At 45.2% G+C, this 18592-nt stretch overlaps 1 protein-coding gene across 1 annotated transcript in view; it reads left to right on the forward strand.

The window, feature by feature from the left end:
* The window catches only part of SUPT16H (SPT16 homolog, facilitates chromatin remodeling subunit), a 40252-nt gene extending 22873 nt beyond the window's left edge, over positions 1-17379 (forward strand). Inside the window, 13 exon segments of the mRNA XM_030970479.1 lie at positions 62-189; positions 273-408; positions 2156-2282; positions 4383-4501; positions 6201-6326; positions 7795-7907; positions 8850-8925; positions 10633-10802; positions 12844-12912; positions 12914-12968; positions 14238-14364; positions 15812-15889; positions 17140-17379. Coding sequence (XP_030826339.1) covers positions 62-189; positions 273-408; positions 2156-2282; positions 4383-4501; positions 6201-6326; positions 7795-7907; positions 8850-8925; positions 10633-10802; positions 12844-12912; positions 12914-12968; positions 14238-14364; positions 15812-15889; positions 17140-17249 — 1434 coding nt within the window. The 3' untranslated portion in view covers positions 17250-17379.
* Positions 17380-18592: the final 1213 nt, after the last annotated feature.

The raw sequence follows: 18592 nt of genomic DNA on the forward strand, positions 1-18592 counted from the left end.
AACCGATCCTGTGCTCCCGCCCCCAAACCGGCCGTTTCTGACCCCGAATGTCCCCGGGCAGAACATCAGCATGTCGGTGGAGGGCGACTACACCTACCTGCGCATCAACTTCTTCTGCCCGGGCAGCGCGCTGGGCCGCAACGAGGGCAACATCTTCCCCAACCCCGAGGCCACCTTCGTCAAGGAGATGTGAGTGGCCGCCCCGCTGGCCCCGCCCCTCGGCGGTCACTCGGCGGTCACTCGGGGTCACTCACGGTCGCTCCGGCCCGCAGAACGTACCGCGCGTCCAACCTGAAGCCGCCGGGCGAGCAGACGGTGCCGGCGTCCAACCTGCAGAACGCCTTCCGCATCATCAAGGAGGTGCAGAAGCGCTACAAGACGCGCGAGGCCGAGGAGAAGGAGAAGGAGGTGGGGTCATCTGATGGTCAGCGGGGTCACCTGGGGTCACCTGGGGGTCAGCGGGCAGCGGTCGGTCAGTGGACATTGGGTGGGTGTTGGTTGGTCAATGAGCGATCGTTGAGTGGTCAATGAATGATCGTTGAGTGGCCATTGAGTGGTCAATGGGTGGCCATTGAGTGGTCATTGAATGGTGAATGGATGGTCATTGAATGGTCAATGAGTGGTCAGTGGATGGTCATGGAATGGTCAATGGATGGTCAATGAGTGGTCAATGAATGATCAATAAGTGGTCAATGAGTGGTCAGTCAGTGGTCATTGGGCAGATGTTGGGTGGTCAGTCAGTGGTCATTGAGTGGTCAGTCAGTGGTCAGTCAGTGGTCAGTGAGGGGTCAGTCAGTGGTCAGTGAGGGGTCAGTGAGGGGTCAGTCAGTGGTCAGTCAGTGGTCAGTGAGGGGTCAGTGAGGGGTCAGTGAGGGGTCAGTCAGTGGTCAGTCAGTGGTCAGTGAGTGGTCAATGAGTGGTCAGTCAGTGGTCAGTGAGGGGTCAATGGTCAGTGGTCAGCGAGCGCCTTCCGCATCATCAAGGAGGTGCAGAAGCGCTACAAGACGCGCGAGGCCGAGGAGAAGGAGGAGGTGGGCAGTGGTCACTCAGGGGTCATCTCGGGGTCACCAGGGGGTCAGCGGGCAGTGGACATTGGGTGGAAGTTGGTTGGTCAATGAGCAATTGTTGAGTGGTCAATGGATGGTCAATGAAAGGTCATTGAGTGGTCAGTCAGTGGTCATTGGATGGTCAGTGAGTGGTCAGTCAGTGGTCAGTCAGTGGACATTGGGTGGATGTTGGTTGGTCAATAAGCAATCGTTGAGTGGTCAATGAATGATTGTTGAGTGGCCATTGAGTGGTCAATGGATGGTCATTGAATGGTCAATGAGTGGTCAGTGGATGGTCAATGGATGGTCAATGGATGGTCATTGAGTGATCAGTCAGTGGTCATTGAGTGGTCAATGGGTGGTCATTGAGTGGTCATTGAATGGTCAATGAGTGGTCAATGGATGGTCAATGAGTCGTCAATGGATGGTCAATGGATGGTCAATGAGTGGTCAATGGATGGTCATTGAATGGTCAATGGATGGTCAATGGATGGTCAATGAGTGGTCAATGGATGGTCATTGAATGGTCAATGGATGGTCAATGAGTGGTCAATGGATGGTCATTGAATGGTCAATGGATGGTCAATGAGTGGTCAATGGATGGTCATTGAATGGTCAATGGATGGTCAATGAGTGGTCAATGGGTGGTCATTGAATGGTCAATGGATGGTCGTTGATCATTGAGTGGCTTTTGAGTGGTCAATGAATGGTCAATGAGTGGTCACTCAGTGGTCAGTGAGTGGACATTGGATGATCATTGAGTGGTCAATGATCATTGAGTGGACATTGGATGGACATTGAGTGGACATTGAGTGCTCAATGAACAATCATTGAGTGGTCACCCAGTGGTCACTCAGTGGTCATTGAGTGGTCATTGAGTGGACATTGGATGGACATTGAGTGGACATTGAGTGCTCAATGAACAATCATTGAGTGGTCACCCAGTGGTCACTCAGTGGTCATTGAGTGGTCATTGAGTGGACATTGGACGAACCTTGAGTGGTCATTGAGTGGTCAATGAACAATCATTGAGTGGTCACCCAGTGGTCACTCAGAGGTCACTCAGTGGTCACTCCATGGTCACCGAGCGGTCACCTCGGCGTCCGCAGGGCATCGTCAAGCAGGACTCGCTGGTCATCAACCTGAACCGCAGCAACCCCAAGCTCAAGGACCTCTACATCCGGCCCAACATCGCCCAGAAGCGCATGCAGGGCGCGCTGGAGGCCCACGTCAACGGTGACCCACCAAAAAACCCCAAACCCGCCCAAAACGACCCAAAACCCCCAAATTTGGGCACGGCACATGAGAGCTATGGGGCTCTCTGGGGTCCTTCTGGGGTTCTTTGGGGGTTTTGGGGGTTCTTCAATGGGGTTTGGAGGTTCCTTGAGGTTCTTCTGAGGTTCCTCGAGGTTCTTCTGGGGTTCCTCAACGTTTTTTGGGGTTCTTTGAGGTTTTTGGGGTTCTTTGAGGGTTTTTTGGGGTTCTTTGGGGTTCTTTGAGGTTTTTGGGGGGGTTCTTCAAAGGGTTTTGGAGGTTCCTCAAAGTTCTTCTGGGGTTCCTCAAGGTTCTTCTGGGGTTCCTCAAGGTTCTTCTAGGATTCCTCAATGTTTTTTGGGGTTCTTTGATGTTTTTTGGGGTTTCTCAAGGGTTTTTTGGGGTTCTTTGGGGGTTTTGGGGGTTCTTCAATGGGGTTTGGAGGTTCCTCGAGGTTCTTCTGGGGTTCCTCAATGTTTTTGGGGGTTCTTTGAGGTTTTTTTGGGGTTCTTTGTGGTTTTTGGGTGGTTCTTCAAAGGGTTTTGGAGGTTCCTCAAGGTTCTTCTGGGGTTCCTCAATGTTTTTTGGGGTTCTTTGATGTTTTTTGGGGTTTCTCAAGGGTTTTTTGGGGTTCTTTGGGCGTTTTGGAGGGTTCTTCAATGGGGTTTGGAGGTTCCTCGGGGTTCTTCTGGTGTTCCTGAAGGTTCTTTTGGCATTCTTTGAGGTTTTTTTGGGGTTCTTTCACGTTTTTTGGGTTTCTCAAGGGTTTTTTGGGGTTCTTTGAGGGTTTTTGGAGGGTTCTTCAAAGGGTTTTGGAGGTTCCTCAAGGTTCTTCTGGGGTTCCTCAAGGTTCTTCTGGGGTTCTTTGAGGTTTTTGGGGATTCTTACACATTTTTTGGGAGTTTCTCAACATTTTTGAGGTTCTTCAAGGTTTTTTGAGGTTCTTCAACATTTTTGGAGGTTCTCCTGAAGTTCTTCGAAGTTTTTTGGGTTCCCATGAATTTTGGGTTTATTTCCATGGATTTTGGGGTGGTTTCTTTGGATTTTGGGGCGATTCTCCTGGATTTCGGGTTCCTGTGGATTTTGGGGTGATTTTTGTGGATTTTGGGGTGGATTTCGGGGCATTCCCTGGATTTCAGATTCCCATGAATTTTGGGGCGATTCCCCCAGATTTTGGGTGATTTTCATGGATTTCGGGGTGATTTCCATTGATTTTGGGTTCCCATGAACTTTGGGGTGGCTTTTGGGGCAATTCCCCTGGATTTCGGGTCCCCATGAATCTTGGGATGATTTCCGCAGATTTTGGGATGATTGTTGTGGATTTTTGGGTGGATTTTGGGGCGTTTTCACGAATTTCGCATCCCCCCAAATTTTGGGCTGAATTCCCTAGATTTTGGGCTGATTTTCGTGGATTTTGGGGCAATTCCCCTGGGTTTCAAGTCCCCGTGAATTTTGGGCTGAATTCTGCGGGATTTTTGCGTGGATTTTGGGGCAATTCCCCTGGATTTTGGGGTGGTTTCTGTGGATTTTGGGTTCCCATGAATTTTGGGCTGAATTCCGCAGATTTCGGGGCGCTTCCCGTGGATTTTGGGGCGATTTCCATGAATTTCACCTCCCCGTGAATTTCGGGGCGGTTCCCGCGGGTTTTGGGCTGAATTACGCGGATTTTTGGGTGGATTTCGGGCGTTTTCACAAATTTCATGTACCCCCAAATTTTGGGCTGAATTCCGGGGATTTTGGGCTGATTTTTGTGCATTTTGGGGCAATTCCCCTGGGTTTTGGGGTGGTTTCCTTGGATTTTGGGTTCCCGCAGATTTTGGGCTGAATTCTGCAGATTTTGGGGTGGATTTCGGGGCGTTTTCACGGATTTCTCATCCCCATGAGTTTTGGGCTGATTTCTGTGGATTTTTGGGCGGATTTTGGGGCGATTCCCCTGGATTTTGGGGCGATTCCCCTGGATTTCAAGTCCCCGTGAATTTTGGGCTGAATTCCGCCAATTTTTGGGGTGGATTTCGGGCGTTCTCACGGATTTCTCGCCCCCGCGTGTTTTGGGCTGAATTCCGGGGATTTTGGGTCCGCCAGGGTTCCGCTTCACCTCGGTGCGGGGGGACAAGGTGGACATCCTGTACAACAACATCAAGCACGCCGTGTTCCAGCCTTGCGACGGCGAGATGATCATCGTGCTGCACTTCCACCTCAAGGTTTGGGGCCAAAAACGCCCGTTTTGGGCAAAACACGCAATCCCCGCCGTTTTGGGGCAAAACCCGGAGATTTCGGGGCGGGAGCATTCCGCGTTTCAAGGCGGCTCCTGGGTGGGGTCAGATGTGGAGGTTTGAGGGGGACGCGCCGGGATTTTGGGTGGAAATCCTGGGATTTTGGGCAAATTCCTCAGGTCGGGTCACATATTGTTAGTTTTTGGTAAAACTCTGCGATTTTGGGTGGAAATCCTGGGTTTTGGGCAAATTCCCCAGTTTGGGTTGAAAACCCCTCAGTTTTTGGTAAAATTCTGGGATTTTGGGTCGAAATCCTGGGATTTTGGGCAAATTTCTCCAGTTAAGGTCAGGCACTCTCAGTTTTTGGTAAAACTCCACAATTTTGGGTGGAAATTCCTCAATTTTGGGGCAAACTGCCCAGTTTGGGTCAGGCACTCTCAGTTTTTGATAAAACTCCACAATTTTGGGTTAAATCCTGGGATTTTGGGCAAACTCCCCAGTTTGGGTTGAACACCTGCAGTTTTTTTGTAAAATTCTGGGATTTTGGGTCAAAATCCATCAATTTTGGGGCAAACTGCCCAGTTTGGGCCACGCACTCACGGTTTTTGGGAAAACTCTGGGATTTTGGGTGGAAATCCTGGCATTTTGGGCAAATTTCCCCAGTTAGGGTCAGGCACTCTCGGTTTTGGGTAAAACGCCACGATTTTGGGTTGAAATCCCTCAATTTTGGGGCAAACCTGCTGAGTTTTGCCACTTCTGATTCCAACTCTGATTTGGTGCCAAAACCCGATGGATTTGGGTCAAAATTCGCCCGTTTTGGGTCAAAACCTCCAACCTGGAGCCCAATTTTGGCAACCTGGGGTCCAAACTTGAAATTTTGGGTTGAGATCCCCCGGTTTTGGCTCCAAACCTGGGACTTGCTGCCAAAAATTGTGAATTTCAAGTTGGAATTTTGGTTTTTTTTCCCAAATTTCGGGTTTTTGCCCAAATTTCAGAGTTTTTACCCAAAATCCCCCAATTTGGAGCCCAATTTTGTTAACCTGGGGCCAAAACCTGATATTTTGGGTTGAAATCCCCCAGTTTGGGCTCCAAATCTGGGATTTTGAGCTGGAATTTGGGGGTTTTTCCCAAATTTGGGTTTTTTTCCCAAATTTCAGAGTTTTTGCCCAAAATCCCCCAATTTGGAGCCCAGTTTTGTTAACTTGGGGCCAAAACCGGAAATTTTGGGTTGAAATCCTCCGATTTGGGTTCCAAATCTGGGATTTCGAGCTGGAATTTGGGGTTTTTTCCCGAATTTGGGGTTTTTTTCCCAAATTTTGGGGTTTTGCCCAAATTTCAGGATTTTTCCCAAAATCCCCCGATTTGGAGCCCGGTTTTGTTACCTTGGAGTCAAAACCTGAAAATTTGGGGTAAAATCCCCCAGTTTGGGCTCCAAACCTGGGACTTGCTGCCAAAATCTGGGGATTTTGAGTTGGAATTTTGGGTTTTTTTCCCCGAATTTCAGGATTTTTCCCAAAATCCCCCGATTTGGAGCCCGACTTTGTTACCTCGGGGCCCAAACCGGAATTTTGGGTTGAAATCCCCGGTTTTGCCTCCCAACCCGGTGCTTGCTGCCCGCCCCGGGCGCTGCGGGGCCGGGATCCGGGGATTTTTGGGTTTTTCCCGAAATCGCCGTTTCTGGCCCCAGAACGCCATCATGTTCGGCAAGAAGCGGCACACGGACGTGCAGTTCTACACCGAGGTGGGCGAGATCACCACGGACCTGGGCAAGCACCAGCACATGCACGACCGCGACGACCTCTACGCCGAGCAGGTTTGGGCTCAGTTCCCGCGGTTTTGGGGCATTTCTGGTTTTGGGCTCAGTTCCCGCGATTTTGGGGCATTTCTGGTTTTGGGTTCGATCCCCGCGGGTTTGGGGGCGTTCTGATGGGTTTTTCTTTTTTTTTGAATTTTTTTTCACGTTTTTTAAAATTTTTTTTAATTTTTAAAAATTTTTTATTTACGTTTTTTTGAATTTTTTTCATTTTTTTGGAATTTTTTTTCATTATATTTAAAATTTTTTAATTTACATTTTTTACTTTTTTTCACATTTTTGAATTTTTTTTCATTATATTTTGAGTTTTTTAATTTACATTTTTAACTTTTTGACATTTTTTGAAATTTTTTTCATTATGTTTTAAAAATTTTTAATTACATTTTTGACTTTTTTTCGTAATTTTTGAAGTTTTTTTCATGATGTTTTCAAATCTTTTTAAATTTTTAAAAATTTTTTTCACATTTTTTGAATTTTTTTCCATTATATTTTAAATTATTTTTTAACTTTTTCACATTTTTTGAAATTTTTTTCATTATGTTTTAAAAATTTTTAATTACATTTTGGCCTTTTTTTGTATTTTTTGAATTTTTTTTTCATTGTATTTTGAATTTTTTTTATTTGCACTTTTTGAAATTTTTTTCACTTTTTTGAATTGTTTCATTCTATTTTAAAGTTGTTTTTATTTACATGTTTTGACTTTTTCCACATTTTTTGAAATTTTTTTCACATTTGTTGAATTTTTTCATTATATTTAAATTTTTTTTTGCAGTTTTTGTATTTTTTTTGTATTTTTTTGAATTCTTTGTCATTATGTTTGAAATAATTTTTTATTTACATTTTTTGAAAATTTTTTTGCATTTTTTGAATTTTTTTAAATTATATTTTAAAATTTATTTTTATTTGAACTTTTTGGAATTTTTTTTCACGTTTCCTGAATTTGTTTCATTCTATTTTAAGATTTTTTTATTACATTTCAATTTTTTTATTTACGTTTTTTGAAATGTTTTCCACATTTTTTGAAAAATTTTTCCGTTTGGTTTTAAAAATTTTTGATTTACGTTTTTTGAATTTTTTTCAAATTTTTTGGATTTGTTTCATTACATTTTACATTATTTTTATTTACTTTTTTTGAAATTATCTTCACATTTTTTGAATCTTTTTCATTATATTTTAAATTATTTTTTATTTACATTTTTTGACTTTTTTTCACATTTCTTTGAAATTTTTTGCTGTTTCCCCGCACCTCACGGATTTTTGGGGTGAATTCGGGGTTTTGTCATTTTGGGGGTGTGGGGTGCCCACTGGAGCTTTTGGAGATGTTTTTGGGACAATGTCCCTGGTTTTGGGGCGAGTTCTGGGGTTTTTTTGTCCATTTTCCGTGGGATTTTTTTGGTTTTTTGGGTTTTTGTTGTGTTCCCCGCACCTCACGGATTTTTGGGGTGAATTCCGGGGATTTTGGGCGCAGATGGAGCGGGAGATGCGGCACAAGCTGAAAACGGCCTTCAAGAACTTCATCGAGAAGGTCGAGGCGCTGACCAAGGAGGAGCTGGAGTTCGAGGTGCCCTTCCGGGAGCTGGGGTGAGTCTGGGGTGAAAAACGGCAAAAACGGGAAAAAACGGGAAAATGGGGAAAAAAATGGGAAAAAAATGGGAAAAAATTGGGAAAAAATGGGGAAAATACAGGGAAGATGGACGGGGGGGAAGAGAGAGAGAACATTGGAGGGAAATGTGGGGAAAATGGGGAAAAAAAGGAAAAATGGGGAAAAACGGGGAAAAAAATTTTAAAAAATTGGGTGAAGAAATGGGGAAAAAAAATGGGGATTTTGGGGTGGAAAATGGGGATTTTGGGGTGGAAAATGGGGATTTTTGGGGGGTTTGGGTTCACCTGGGCACACCTGGGGGGGATAATGGGGAGAAAATGGGGAAAAATGGGGAAAAAAGGAAAAAATGGGGAAAAATGTGGAAAATGGGAGGAAAATGTGAAAAAAATGGGGGAAAAAACCAGAGGCAAAATGGGGGAGAAATGGGAAAAAATGGCAAAAATGGGGGGGAAATAGAAAATTGGAGGGAAATGTGGGAAAAATGGGGAAAAAAGAGGAAAAAATGGGGAAAAACTGGGGGGAAATTGGGAAAATGGGGATGAAATAGGAAAAAATGGGGGAAAATGGGGAAAAAACCAGGGAAATGGGAAAACCTGCGATTTTGGGGCCATTTTTGGGGATTTTGGGGCCATATTTGGGGGATTCTGGTGCCTATTTTGGGGCCATTTCGGGTGGATTTTCAGGGATTTTGGGTCACTGTGGATATCGGGTCCATTCTCAGTGATTTTGGGGCCATTTCGGGTGATTTTGGGGCCGTTTTTGGGCCCATATTTGGGGATTTTGGGGCCGATTTTGGGGCCATTTCAGCTGATTTTGGGGCCATTTTTGGGGTCATATTTGGGGATTTTGGGGCCGTATTCGGGGCTTGTGGCTCGCTCCGTATTTTGGGTTGATTCCCGGTGATTTTGGGTCCGGCTCAGGTTCAACGGCGCCCCCTACCGCAGCACCTGCCTCCTGCAGCCGACCAGCAGCGCCCTCGTCAACTGCACCGAGTGGGTGAGTGACGGACGGACAGGTGAGGGAGGGACAGACGGACGGGCAGGTGTGACCTCAGGTGTGACCCCAGGTGTGTCAGGGCAACTGCACCGAGTGGGTGAGTGACAGACGGACAGGTGGGACAGACGGACAGACGGACGGACAGGTGAGATAGGGACAGACGGACAGACAGACAGGTGTGACCTCAGGTGTGACACAGCAACTGCACCGAGTGGGTGAGTGCAGGTGGGACAGGTGGGACAGACGGACAGGTGAGGCAGGGACAGACGGACGGACAGGTGTGACCTCAGGTGTGAGCTCAGGTGTGTCACATCAACTGCACCAAGTGGGTGAGTGACGGACGGACAGGTGAGGCAGGGACAGACGGACAGACAGGTGTGACCTCAGGTGTGTCAGGGCAACTGCACCGAGTGAGTGAGTGACGGACGGACAGGTGCCATAGGGACAGACGGACGGATGGACAGGTGTGACCTCAGGTAACTCAGGTGTACGATAGGTGACTGTAGGGAGCTCCAGGTGTATCTCAGGTGTAACCCAGGTGTGACTCAGGTGTATCCCAGATAACTTTAGGTAATTCAGGTGTAACCCAGGTGTATCCCAGGTGACTGTAGGTTACTCCAGGTGTATCCAGCTACACTCAGGTGTATCCCAGGTGTAACCCAGGTGTAACCCAGGTGTATCATAGGTGACTGTAGGTAACTCAGGTGTAACTCAGGTGTAACTCAGGTGTAACCCAGGTGTATCCAGCTACACTCAGGTGTATCCCAGGTGTAACCCAGGTGTAACCCAGGTGTATCATAGGTGACTGTAGGTAACTCAGGTGTAACTCAGGTGTATCTCAGGTGTATCTCAGGTGTATACAGGTGCACCCAGGTGTAACCCAGGTGTGTTTTCAGCCCCCGTTCGTGTTGACCCTGGACGAGGTGGAGCTGATCCACTGCCCAGGTGTATCCCAGGTGTAACCCAGGTGTAACCCAGGTGACTGTAGGTTACTCCAGGTGTATCCAGGTACACCCAGCTGTAACCCAGGTGTAACCCAGCTGTATCATAGGTGACTGTAGGTAACTCAGGTGTATCTCAGGTGTATCCAGGTACACCCAGGTGTATCTCAGGTGTAACCCAGGTGTATCATAGGTGACTGTAGGTAACCCAGGTGTAACTCAGGTGTATCTCAGGTGTATCCAGGTACACCCAGGTGTAACTCAGGTGTAACCCAGGTGTAACCCAGGTGACTGTAGGTTACTCCAGGTGTATCTAGGTACACCCAGGTGTATCTCAGGTGTAACTCAGGTGTATCATAGGTGACTGTAGGTAACTCAGGTGTAACTCAGGTGTAACTCAGGTGTAACCCAGGTGTATCCAGCTACATTCAGGTGTATCCAGGTACACCCAGGTGTAACCCAGGTGTATCATAGGTGACTGTAGGTAACTCAGGTGTAACTCAGGTGTAACCCAGGTGACTGTAGGTTACTCCAGGTGTATCTAGGTACACCCAGGTGTATCTCAGGTGTAACCCAGGTGTATCATAGGTGACTGTAGGTAACTCAGGTGTAACTCAGGTGTAACCCAGGTGTAACCCAGGTGACTGTAGGTTACTCCAGGTGTATCCAGGTACACCCAGGTGTATCTCAGGTGTAACCCAGGTGTAACTCAGGTGTATCTAGGTACACCCAGGTGTATCTCAGGTGTAACCCAGGTGTGTTCCAGCCCCCGTTCGTGGTGACCCTGGACGAGGTGGAGCTCATCCACTTCGAGCGCGTGCAGTTCCACCTGAAGAACTTCGACCTGGTCATCGTCTACAAGGACTACGCGCGCAAGGTCACCATGATCAACGCCATCCCCGTGGCCTCGCTCGACCCCATCAAGGAGTGGCTCAAGTGAGGCCTGGGCTCAAATCCGCCGCTTTTGGGACTTCGGGGGTTTTTGCCGATTTTTTCCGGATTTTTTGGGGATTTTTTCGGATTTTTTTTGGATTTTTTGGGGATTTTTTAGAATTTTTAAAATTTTTTTCTGAATTTTTAAAGGTTTTTTTTCACTTTATTTTTCATTTTCTTTGGGGTTTTTTTATTGAGATTTTCTTGAGATTTTTTGGGGATTTTTTCCGGATTTTTGGGGGATTTTTTTTTGATTTTTTTTGGGGATTTTTTAGATTTTTTTAGATTTTTTTTCTGAATTTTTTAAGGCTTTTTTAAGGTTTTGTTTCACTTTCTTTTTCATTTTCTTTGGATTTTTTTTTCTTGATATTTTCTTGGGATTTTTTGGGGGGATTTTTTCAGATTTTTACCAGATTTTTGGGGGGCTTTTTACGGATTTTTTTACTTTTTTTTGCAATTTTTTTCAATTTTTTTTTTCTGTTTTTTTACGTGTTTTTTAATGTTTTATTTTACTTTTTTTTTCTATCATCTTTGGATTTTTTCTCTTGAATTTTTTGGGATTTTTAAAATTTTTTTTTGCAATTATTAAATTTTTTTTAATTTTTTTTTGTTGTTTTTTTTAATAATTTTTTTTTTCTTCTTTGGATTTTTCCCTAAGATTTTTAAAATGTTTTTTGGAAATTTTTGGGGATTTTTTTAGGGTTTTGTTTAGATTTTTTTTTCTCTATTTTTTTTGGCTTTTGTAAGGTTTTATTTCAGATTTTTTTAAGATTTTTTTCAGGTCTTTTGTTGCTTTTTTTCAGGGTTTTTATTTCACTTAGTGAGGCTTGGGGGACGAGGTTTGGGGTCAAATCTGGAGGGTTTGTGAGTTTGGGGGTTTTTTTGTAATTTTTGGGATTTTTAACTGGTTTTGGAGGAGTTTTTTAGGTTTTTTTTTTTTTTGTTTTGTTTTAATTTTTCTGGGCTTTTTTAGATTTTTTTTTAATTTGTTGGGGTCAGTTTAGGGTTTTTTTCAAAGATTTTTCAGAATTTTTGTTTGTTTGTTTTTTAGGGTTTTTTAAAACTTTTATTTCAGAATTTTAAAAAATTTTCAGGGTTTTTTTTTTTTTTTTTTTTGAGATTTTTTTAGAATTCTTTGGGAAACCTTTTGGGGCCTTTGATGTTTTTTTGTGTTTTTCTGGTGATTTTGATGGGATTGTTTTGTTCCTCTGTCCCACCTGTCCATGTCCCTCTGTCCCTCACCTGTCCTCTCACCTGTCTCACCTGTGTCCCCTCTGTCGGTCCCTTACCTGTTCCACCTGTCCCATGTCATCTCTCTCACCTGTCCCATCTCACCTGTCCATGTCCCACCTGTCCCACCTGTGTTTTATCTCTATCTCACCTGCCCCATTTCACTTGTCTCATCTCACCTGTCCCACCTGTCTCTCACCTGTCCCATCTCATCTGTCCCATCCCTCACCTTGTCCATGTCCCACCTGTCCATCCCTCACCTGTCCCCTCACCTGTCCCACCTGTCCATGTCTCACCTGTATCTCACCCATCACACCTGTCTGTGCCATCTCACCTGTCCCTGTCCCTCACCTGTCCCATATCTCACCTGTCCATATCTCACCTTTCTCATCTGTCCATCCCTCACCTGTCCCACCTGTCTCCCCTCACCTTTCTCACCTGTCCATATCTCACCTGTCCCTCGCCTGTCCCACTTGTCCATCCATGTCTGATCTATCCTCTCACCTCTCCCTGTCTCACCTGTCTCCCCTCACCTGTCTCACCTGTCCATATCTCACCTGTCCATCCCTCACCTGTCTCACCTGTCCCACCTGTCTCCCCTCACCTGTCTCACCTGTCCATCCCTCACCTGTCCATATCTCACCTGTCCAATCTCACCTGTCCATATCTCACCTGTCCAATCTCACCTGTCCATATCTCACTTGTCCATCCCTCACCTGTCCAATCTCACCTGTCCATATCTCACCTGCCCTCACCTGTCCATCCCTCACCTGTCCATATCTCACCTGTCCTGTCTCACCTGTCCCACGTGCAGCTCGTGTGACCTCAAGTACACCGAGGGCGTGCAGTCGCTGAACTGGACCAAGATCATGAAAACCATCGTACCCCGAGGGCTTCTTCGAGCAGGGGGGGTGGAGCTTCCTGGAGCCCGAGGGGGAGGTGAGGGGCACACCTGGGCACACCTGGGATACACCTGGGGGAAAAAATGGGGAAAATCGGGGAAAAAATGGGGATTTTGGGGTAAAAATGGGGATTTTGGGGTAAAAATGGGTATTTGGGCACATTCAGTGCCATCCCCCATCGAGCAGGGGGGGTGGAGCTTCCTGGAACCTGAGGGGGAGGTAAAACACACCTGGGCACACCTGGGATACACCTGGGCACACCTGGATGGGCAAAAATACAAAAAAATTGGGGAAAATTGGTGAAAAAATGGGGAAAAATGGGGGAGAAATGGAGATTTTGGGGTGAAAATGGGAGTTTGGGCTCACCTGGGCACACCTGGGCACTCACCTGGATGGGGAAAAATAAAAGAAAATTGGGTTAAAAATTGGGATTTTTAGTTAAAGATGGGGATTTTAGGGTAAAATGGGGATTTTGGGGATAAAATGGGGGATTTTGCGGGGTCTGGGCTCACCTGTGCTCACCTTGGGGGCACCTGGAGGGAAAAAATGGGGAAAAAGAGGAAGAAGTGGAGAAATGGCAGAAACTGAGGAAATTTGGGGTAAAAATGGGGATTTTTGGTTAAAAATGGGGGTATTTGGGTTAAAAAATGGGGATTTTGGGGGCTTTGGTCTCACCTGGGCACACCTGGAGGAGAAAAATGGGGAAAACCAGAAAAAAATGGGAAAATACGGGGCAAAATGGCAGAAAATGGGCATTTTTGGTTGAGAGAGGGGATTTTGGGGTGAAAAAAGGGGATTTTGGGCTCACCTGGGCCCACCTGCAGGGCTCGGAGGCGGAGCCGGGCGAGTCGGAGTCGGAAATGGGGATTTTGGGTTAAAAAGGGGGATTTTTGGTTAAAAATAGAGAATTTGGGTTAAAAATGGGGATTTTTTTGTAGAAATGTGGATTTTTGGTTAAATGAGGAATTTTGGGGTAAAAATCGAGGATTTTGGTCCCTCCTGCAGGGCTCGGAGGTGGAGTCGGGCGAGTCGGAGTCACAAATGGGGATTTTTGGTGAAAAATGGGGATTTTTGGTTAAAATGTGGATTTTTGGTTAAATTTGGGATTTTGGGTTAAAAACGGGGATTTTGGGCTCCCTGTGCAGGGCTCGGAGGCGGAGCCGGGCGAGTCGGGGTCAGAAATGGAGATTTTGGGGTTAAAAAGGGGGATTTTTGGTGGAAAATGGGGATTTTTTGGTTAAAATGTGGATTTTTGGTTAAATTCGCGATTTTGGGTTAAAACCGGGAATTTTGGTGTCCCCTGCAGGGCTCAGAGGCGGAGCCGGGCGAGTCGGAGTCGGAGCTCGAGGACGAGACGTTCAACCCCTCGGAGGAGGACGAGGAGGAGGAGGAGGACAGCGACGAAGATTATTCCTCCGAGGCCGAGGAGTCGGGTGGGGAAACGGGGCGAAAACCGTCGAAAACGGGCAAAAAAAAAAAATTGAAATATGGGGGAAACGGGGGAAAAAAATTAAAATATTGGGGGAAAATGGGGGAAAAATGGGGGAAAAAAAAGAAAAAAATTGGGTGGAAAAATGGGGGGGAAAAATAAAAAAGAAATTGGGTGAAAAATGGGGAAAAACATTTAAAAAATTGCGTGGAAAATGGGGGAAAATGGGAAAAAAATAAAAATGGGGAAAAAGGGGGGGAAAATAAAAAAAATAGGGGGAAAAACTGAAAATTGGTGAAAAATGGGGAAAAAATGGGGGGAAAAATAAAAAAAAATAAGGTGAAAAATGGGGAAAACGGGGAAACAAAAATAAAAAAAAATTGGGGAGAAATGGGGAAAAACGGGGGAAAAAATTGGTTGAAATATGGGGAAAATGGGGGGGGGAAAATTGGGGAAAAACAGGGAAAAAATTGAAAAAAATTATGTGAAAAATAGGAAGAAAATGGGGAAAAAGGGGGGGAAAATAAAAAAAATGGGTGAAAAATGGGGGAAAACGGGAAAACAAAAATAAAAGAAATGGGAAAAAATCGGGTGAAAAATGGGAAAAAATTGGGAAAAAAAAAAAAAAAAATTGGGTGAAAATGGGGAAAAGTGGGGATTTCTGGGGGGTTGGGTTCACCTGGGCACGGCTTGAAGGGAAAAAAGGGGAAAAAATGGGCAATTTCCCCCAATTTTCTTATTGTCCCTGTTTATTCCCATTTATTCCCATTTTTCCCCCATTTTCTCATTTTCCCCCCATTTTTCCCTTTTTCCCCATTTTTCCCTCCATTTTTTCCATTTACTCCATTTGTTCCCATTTTACCCTTTTCCCATTTTTCCCCATTTTTCCCATTTTTCCGTTTCACCCAATTCACCCATTTCCCATTTTTCCCGTTTTCCCTCCATTTTCCCCGTTTATTCCCATTTTTCCCATTTTACCCATTTCCCATTTTTCCCTAATTTTCCCCAATTTTCCAATTTTCGTTTATTTTCCCCATTTTTTCCTATTTTACCCATTTTCCCTCCATTTTCCCCGTTTTCCCGGGTTTTTTTCCCATTTTTCCCCAATTTTCCCATTTTTCCCCAATTTTCCCATTTTCCCCATTTTTTCCCATTTTCCCTCCATTTTTCCCAATTTTTCCCTGTTTTTCCCGCTTTCCCGGGTTTTTCCCCTTTCTCCCCAATTTTCCCATTTTCCCTCCATTTATTCCCATTTTTCCCCATTTTTTCCCATTTCTCATTTTTCCCATTTATTCCCATTTTCTCTCCATTTTTCCCCATTTTCCCATTTTCCCCGTTTTTCCCGTTTTCCCTCCAATTTTCCCATTTTTTCCCATTTCCCATTTTTCCCAATTTTTCCCCGTTTTCCCCAATTTTCCCATTTTCCCCATTTTTTCCCATTTTTCCCCCAGAATACTCCAAGGACTCGCTGGGCTCGGAGGAGGAGAGCGGCAAGGACTGGGACGAGCTCGAGGAGGAGGCGCACAAAGGTCGGACCCAAAATCGCCCTAATTCACCCCAAAAACCCAAACCCCGAAACTCACCCCAAAAACCCCCAAATTCCACCCAAAATTTACCCAAAATTCACCCAAAATTCACCCCAGAAACACCGAACTCCAAAGCCAATCAAAATTAACCCCAAAACGCCGATTTTACCCCAAAATCCCCCAAATTCACCCCAAAAATCCAAAACCCCAAAATCACCCTAAAAAACCCCAAATTCAACCCAAAATTAACCCCAAAATTCGCTCTGAAATTCCCCAAATCCCCCCAAATTCACCCCAAAAATTCCCCAGAATTCAGCCCCAAGTCCTTCAAAATTCCCCCCAAAATCCCCTAAAAAATCACCAAAATTACGAAAATTCTGATTTTTACCGAAATCTTTATTTTTCCCCCCAGCGGACCGCGAGAGCCAGAACAAATCCTCCCCAAATTCACCCCAAAAATCCCCCCAAAAATCCCCAAAATTCACCCGAAAATCCCCCAAATCCCCTCAAAAACCACCAAAATTCACAAAAATTTCACTTTTTACCAAAATCGCGGTTTTTCTCCCCAAGCGACCGTGAGATCCAGAACAAATTCATCCCAAATTAAACCTAAATTCACCCCCAAATTCACCCCAAAAAACCCAAAATTCAGCCCAAAAATCCCCGAAATCCCCTCCAAAACCACCAAAATTACAGAAATGTCGCTTTTGACCGAAATCGCCGTTTTTTCCCCCAGCCGACCGCGAGAGCCAGTACGAATCCATCCCAAATCCACCCCCAAATTCACCCCAAAAACCCCAAAATTCACTCGAAAATCCCCAAAATTCAGCCAAAAACCCCTGAAATCCCCTCAAAAACCACCAAAATTACAAAAATTTCACTTTTTACCAAAATCGCCGTTTTTTCCCCCAGCCAACCGTGAGATCCAGAACAAATCCATCCCAAATCCACCCCCAAATTCACCCCAAAAAAACCCAAAATTCACCCGAAAATCCCCGAAATTCACCTGAAAATCCCCGAAATTCAGCCCCAAACCACGAAAATTCACAAAAAATTTCACTTTTGACCAAAATCCCATTTTTTTCCCCCAACGGACTGCGAGAGCCACAACAAATTAATCCCAAATTCACCCCAAAACCACCCAAAATTCACCCAAAAATCCCCAAAATTCACCCAAAAATCCCCCAAATCCCCTCCAAAATCACCAAAATTACAGAAATTTCACTTTTGACCAAAATCGCCGTTTTTCCCAGCCGACCGCGAGAGCCAGTACGAGGAGGAGGAGGAGCGGGGGCGGGGCCGGAAGCGGAAGGGCCCCCCCGGGCGGGGCCGGCCCCACCCCCCCAAGAAGAAGCGGAAGTGACGTCACCGCCCCCCCCCCACCCCCCGAACCCGCGCGTTTCACCCCAAAACCTACCCCGGGGGGGGGAGGGGGGGAAATCCCAAATTTGGGGGGGAAACGGGAAATTTTGGGGGGAAAATCCCAAAATTCTGAGGAGAAAAAAAAAAAAAATCCCAAATTTTGGGGGAAAAAATGGAAATTTTGGGAAAAATCCTCAAATTTGGGGGGAAAAAAATGGAAATTTTGGGAAAAATCCTCAAATTTGGGGGGAAAAAAATCCCAAAATTTTGGGAGGAAAAATCCCAAAGTTCTGCAAAAAAAAAATTCCCAAATTTTGGGGGGGAAATCCTCAAATTTCAAAGAAAAAATGGGAATTTTGGGAAAAATCCAAAAATTTTTGGGGAGAAAACAAATTCCCAACGTTCAGGGGGAAACCCAAATTTGGGGGAAAAACCCCAAAATCCTGGCAAAAAGAAAATCCCAAAATTTGAGGGGGAAAAAGCGAATTTTGGGGCAAAAAAAAAAAAAAGAAGTTTGGGGGAAAAACCCAAAACCGCCCCAAACTTGGGTGGGATTAAAAAAAACCAAATCCCATTAAAAACCTCAAATTTTGGGGGAAAAAACTCCAAATTTGGGATTTCCTGCCCTGACCCCGCCCCCTTTTGGGGTTTTTTCCCAATTTCCCCCAAAATTCCCCCAAAATTTTCCCAGATTTGCTTTTTTTTTTTTTCCAGGATTTTTGGGGTTTTTTCCCAAATTTTGCCTTTTTTGTCCATTTTTATTTCATTTTCCCCTTCTCCAAATTTGTTTTTTTTTTTTCCCTCAGGAATTTTGGGGCAAATTCTGCAGATTTTTGGGTCCCTCCAACCTTCCCAAATTTTGGGTTTTTTTTGAGGATTTTTTTGGGTCACACTTGGGGGATTTGGGGTGAGATTTTGGGGCGATTTCCTGGGATTCTGGGCCTCCTCAGATTTCACATTTTTCTCCCACAATTTTGGTTTTTCCCACCAATTTTTGGGTAATTTCCCACAATTTTGGTTTTTCCCACCAATTTTTGGGGTCGTTTCCCACAGTTTCGGTTTTTCCCTCTGGTTTTTGGGGTCGTTTCCCGGGATTTTGGGGTTTGGGTCCCAATTTCTGCCTTTTCCCCCAGATCTGGGCAGGGACCCCAAAATGCGCGGGATTTGCCCCAAAAGGGCCCCGGATTCCCTTTTCTGCTCGTTGCTGTATTTATGGGGGGCTCCCCCTTTTTGGGGGGAATTCCCCCGGTTTTGGGGCTCCCCTCCCCCCCCCTTCTCCTCTTTTCCAAAATTCAATAAAAATCTCGTTTTTGTAACGTTTTCTAACAAAAAACCCGAAATGCT

The sequence above is a fragment of the Camarhynchus parvulus genome, unplaced genomic scaffold, assembly GCF_901933205.1.
Source record: "Camarhynchus parvulus unplaced genomic scaffold, STF_HiC, whole genome shotgun sequence".
Lineage (NCBI taxonomy): Eukaryota > Metazoa > Chordata > Aves > Passeriformes > Thraupidae > Camarhynchus > Camarhynchus parvulus.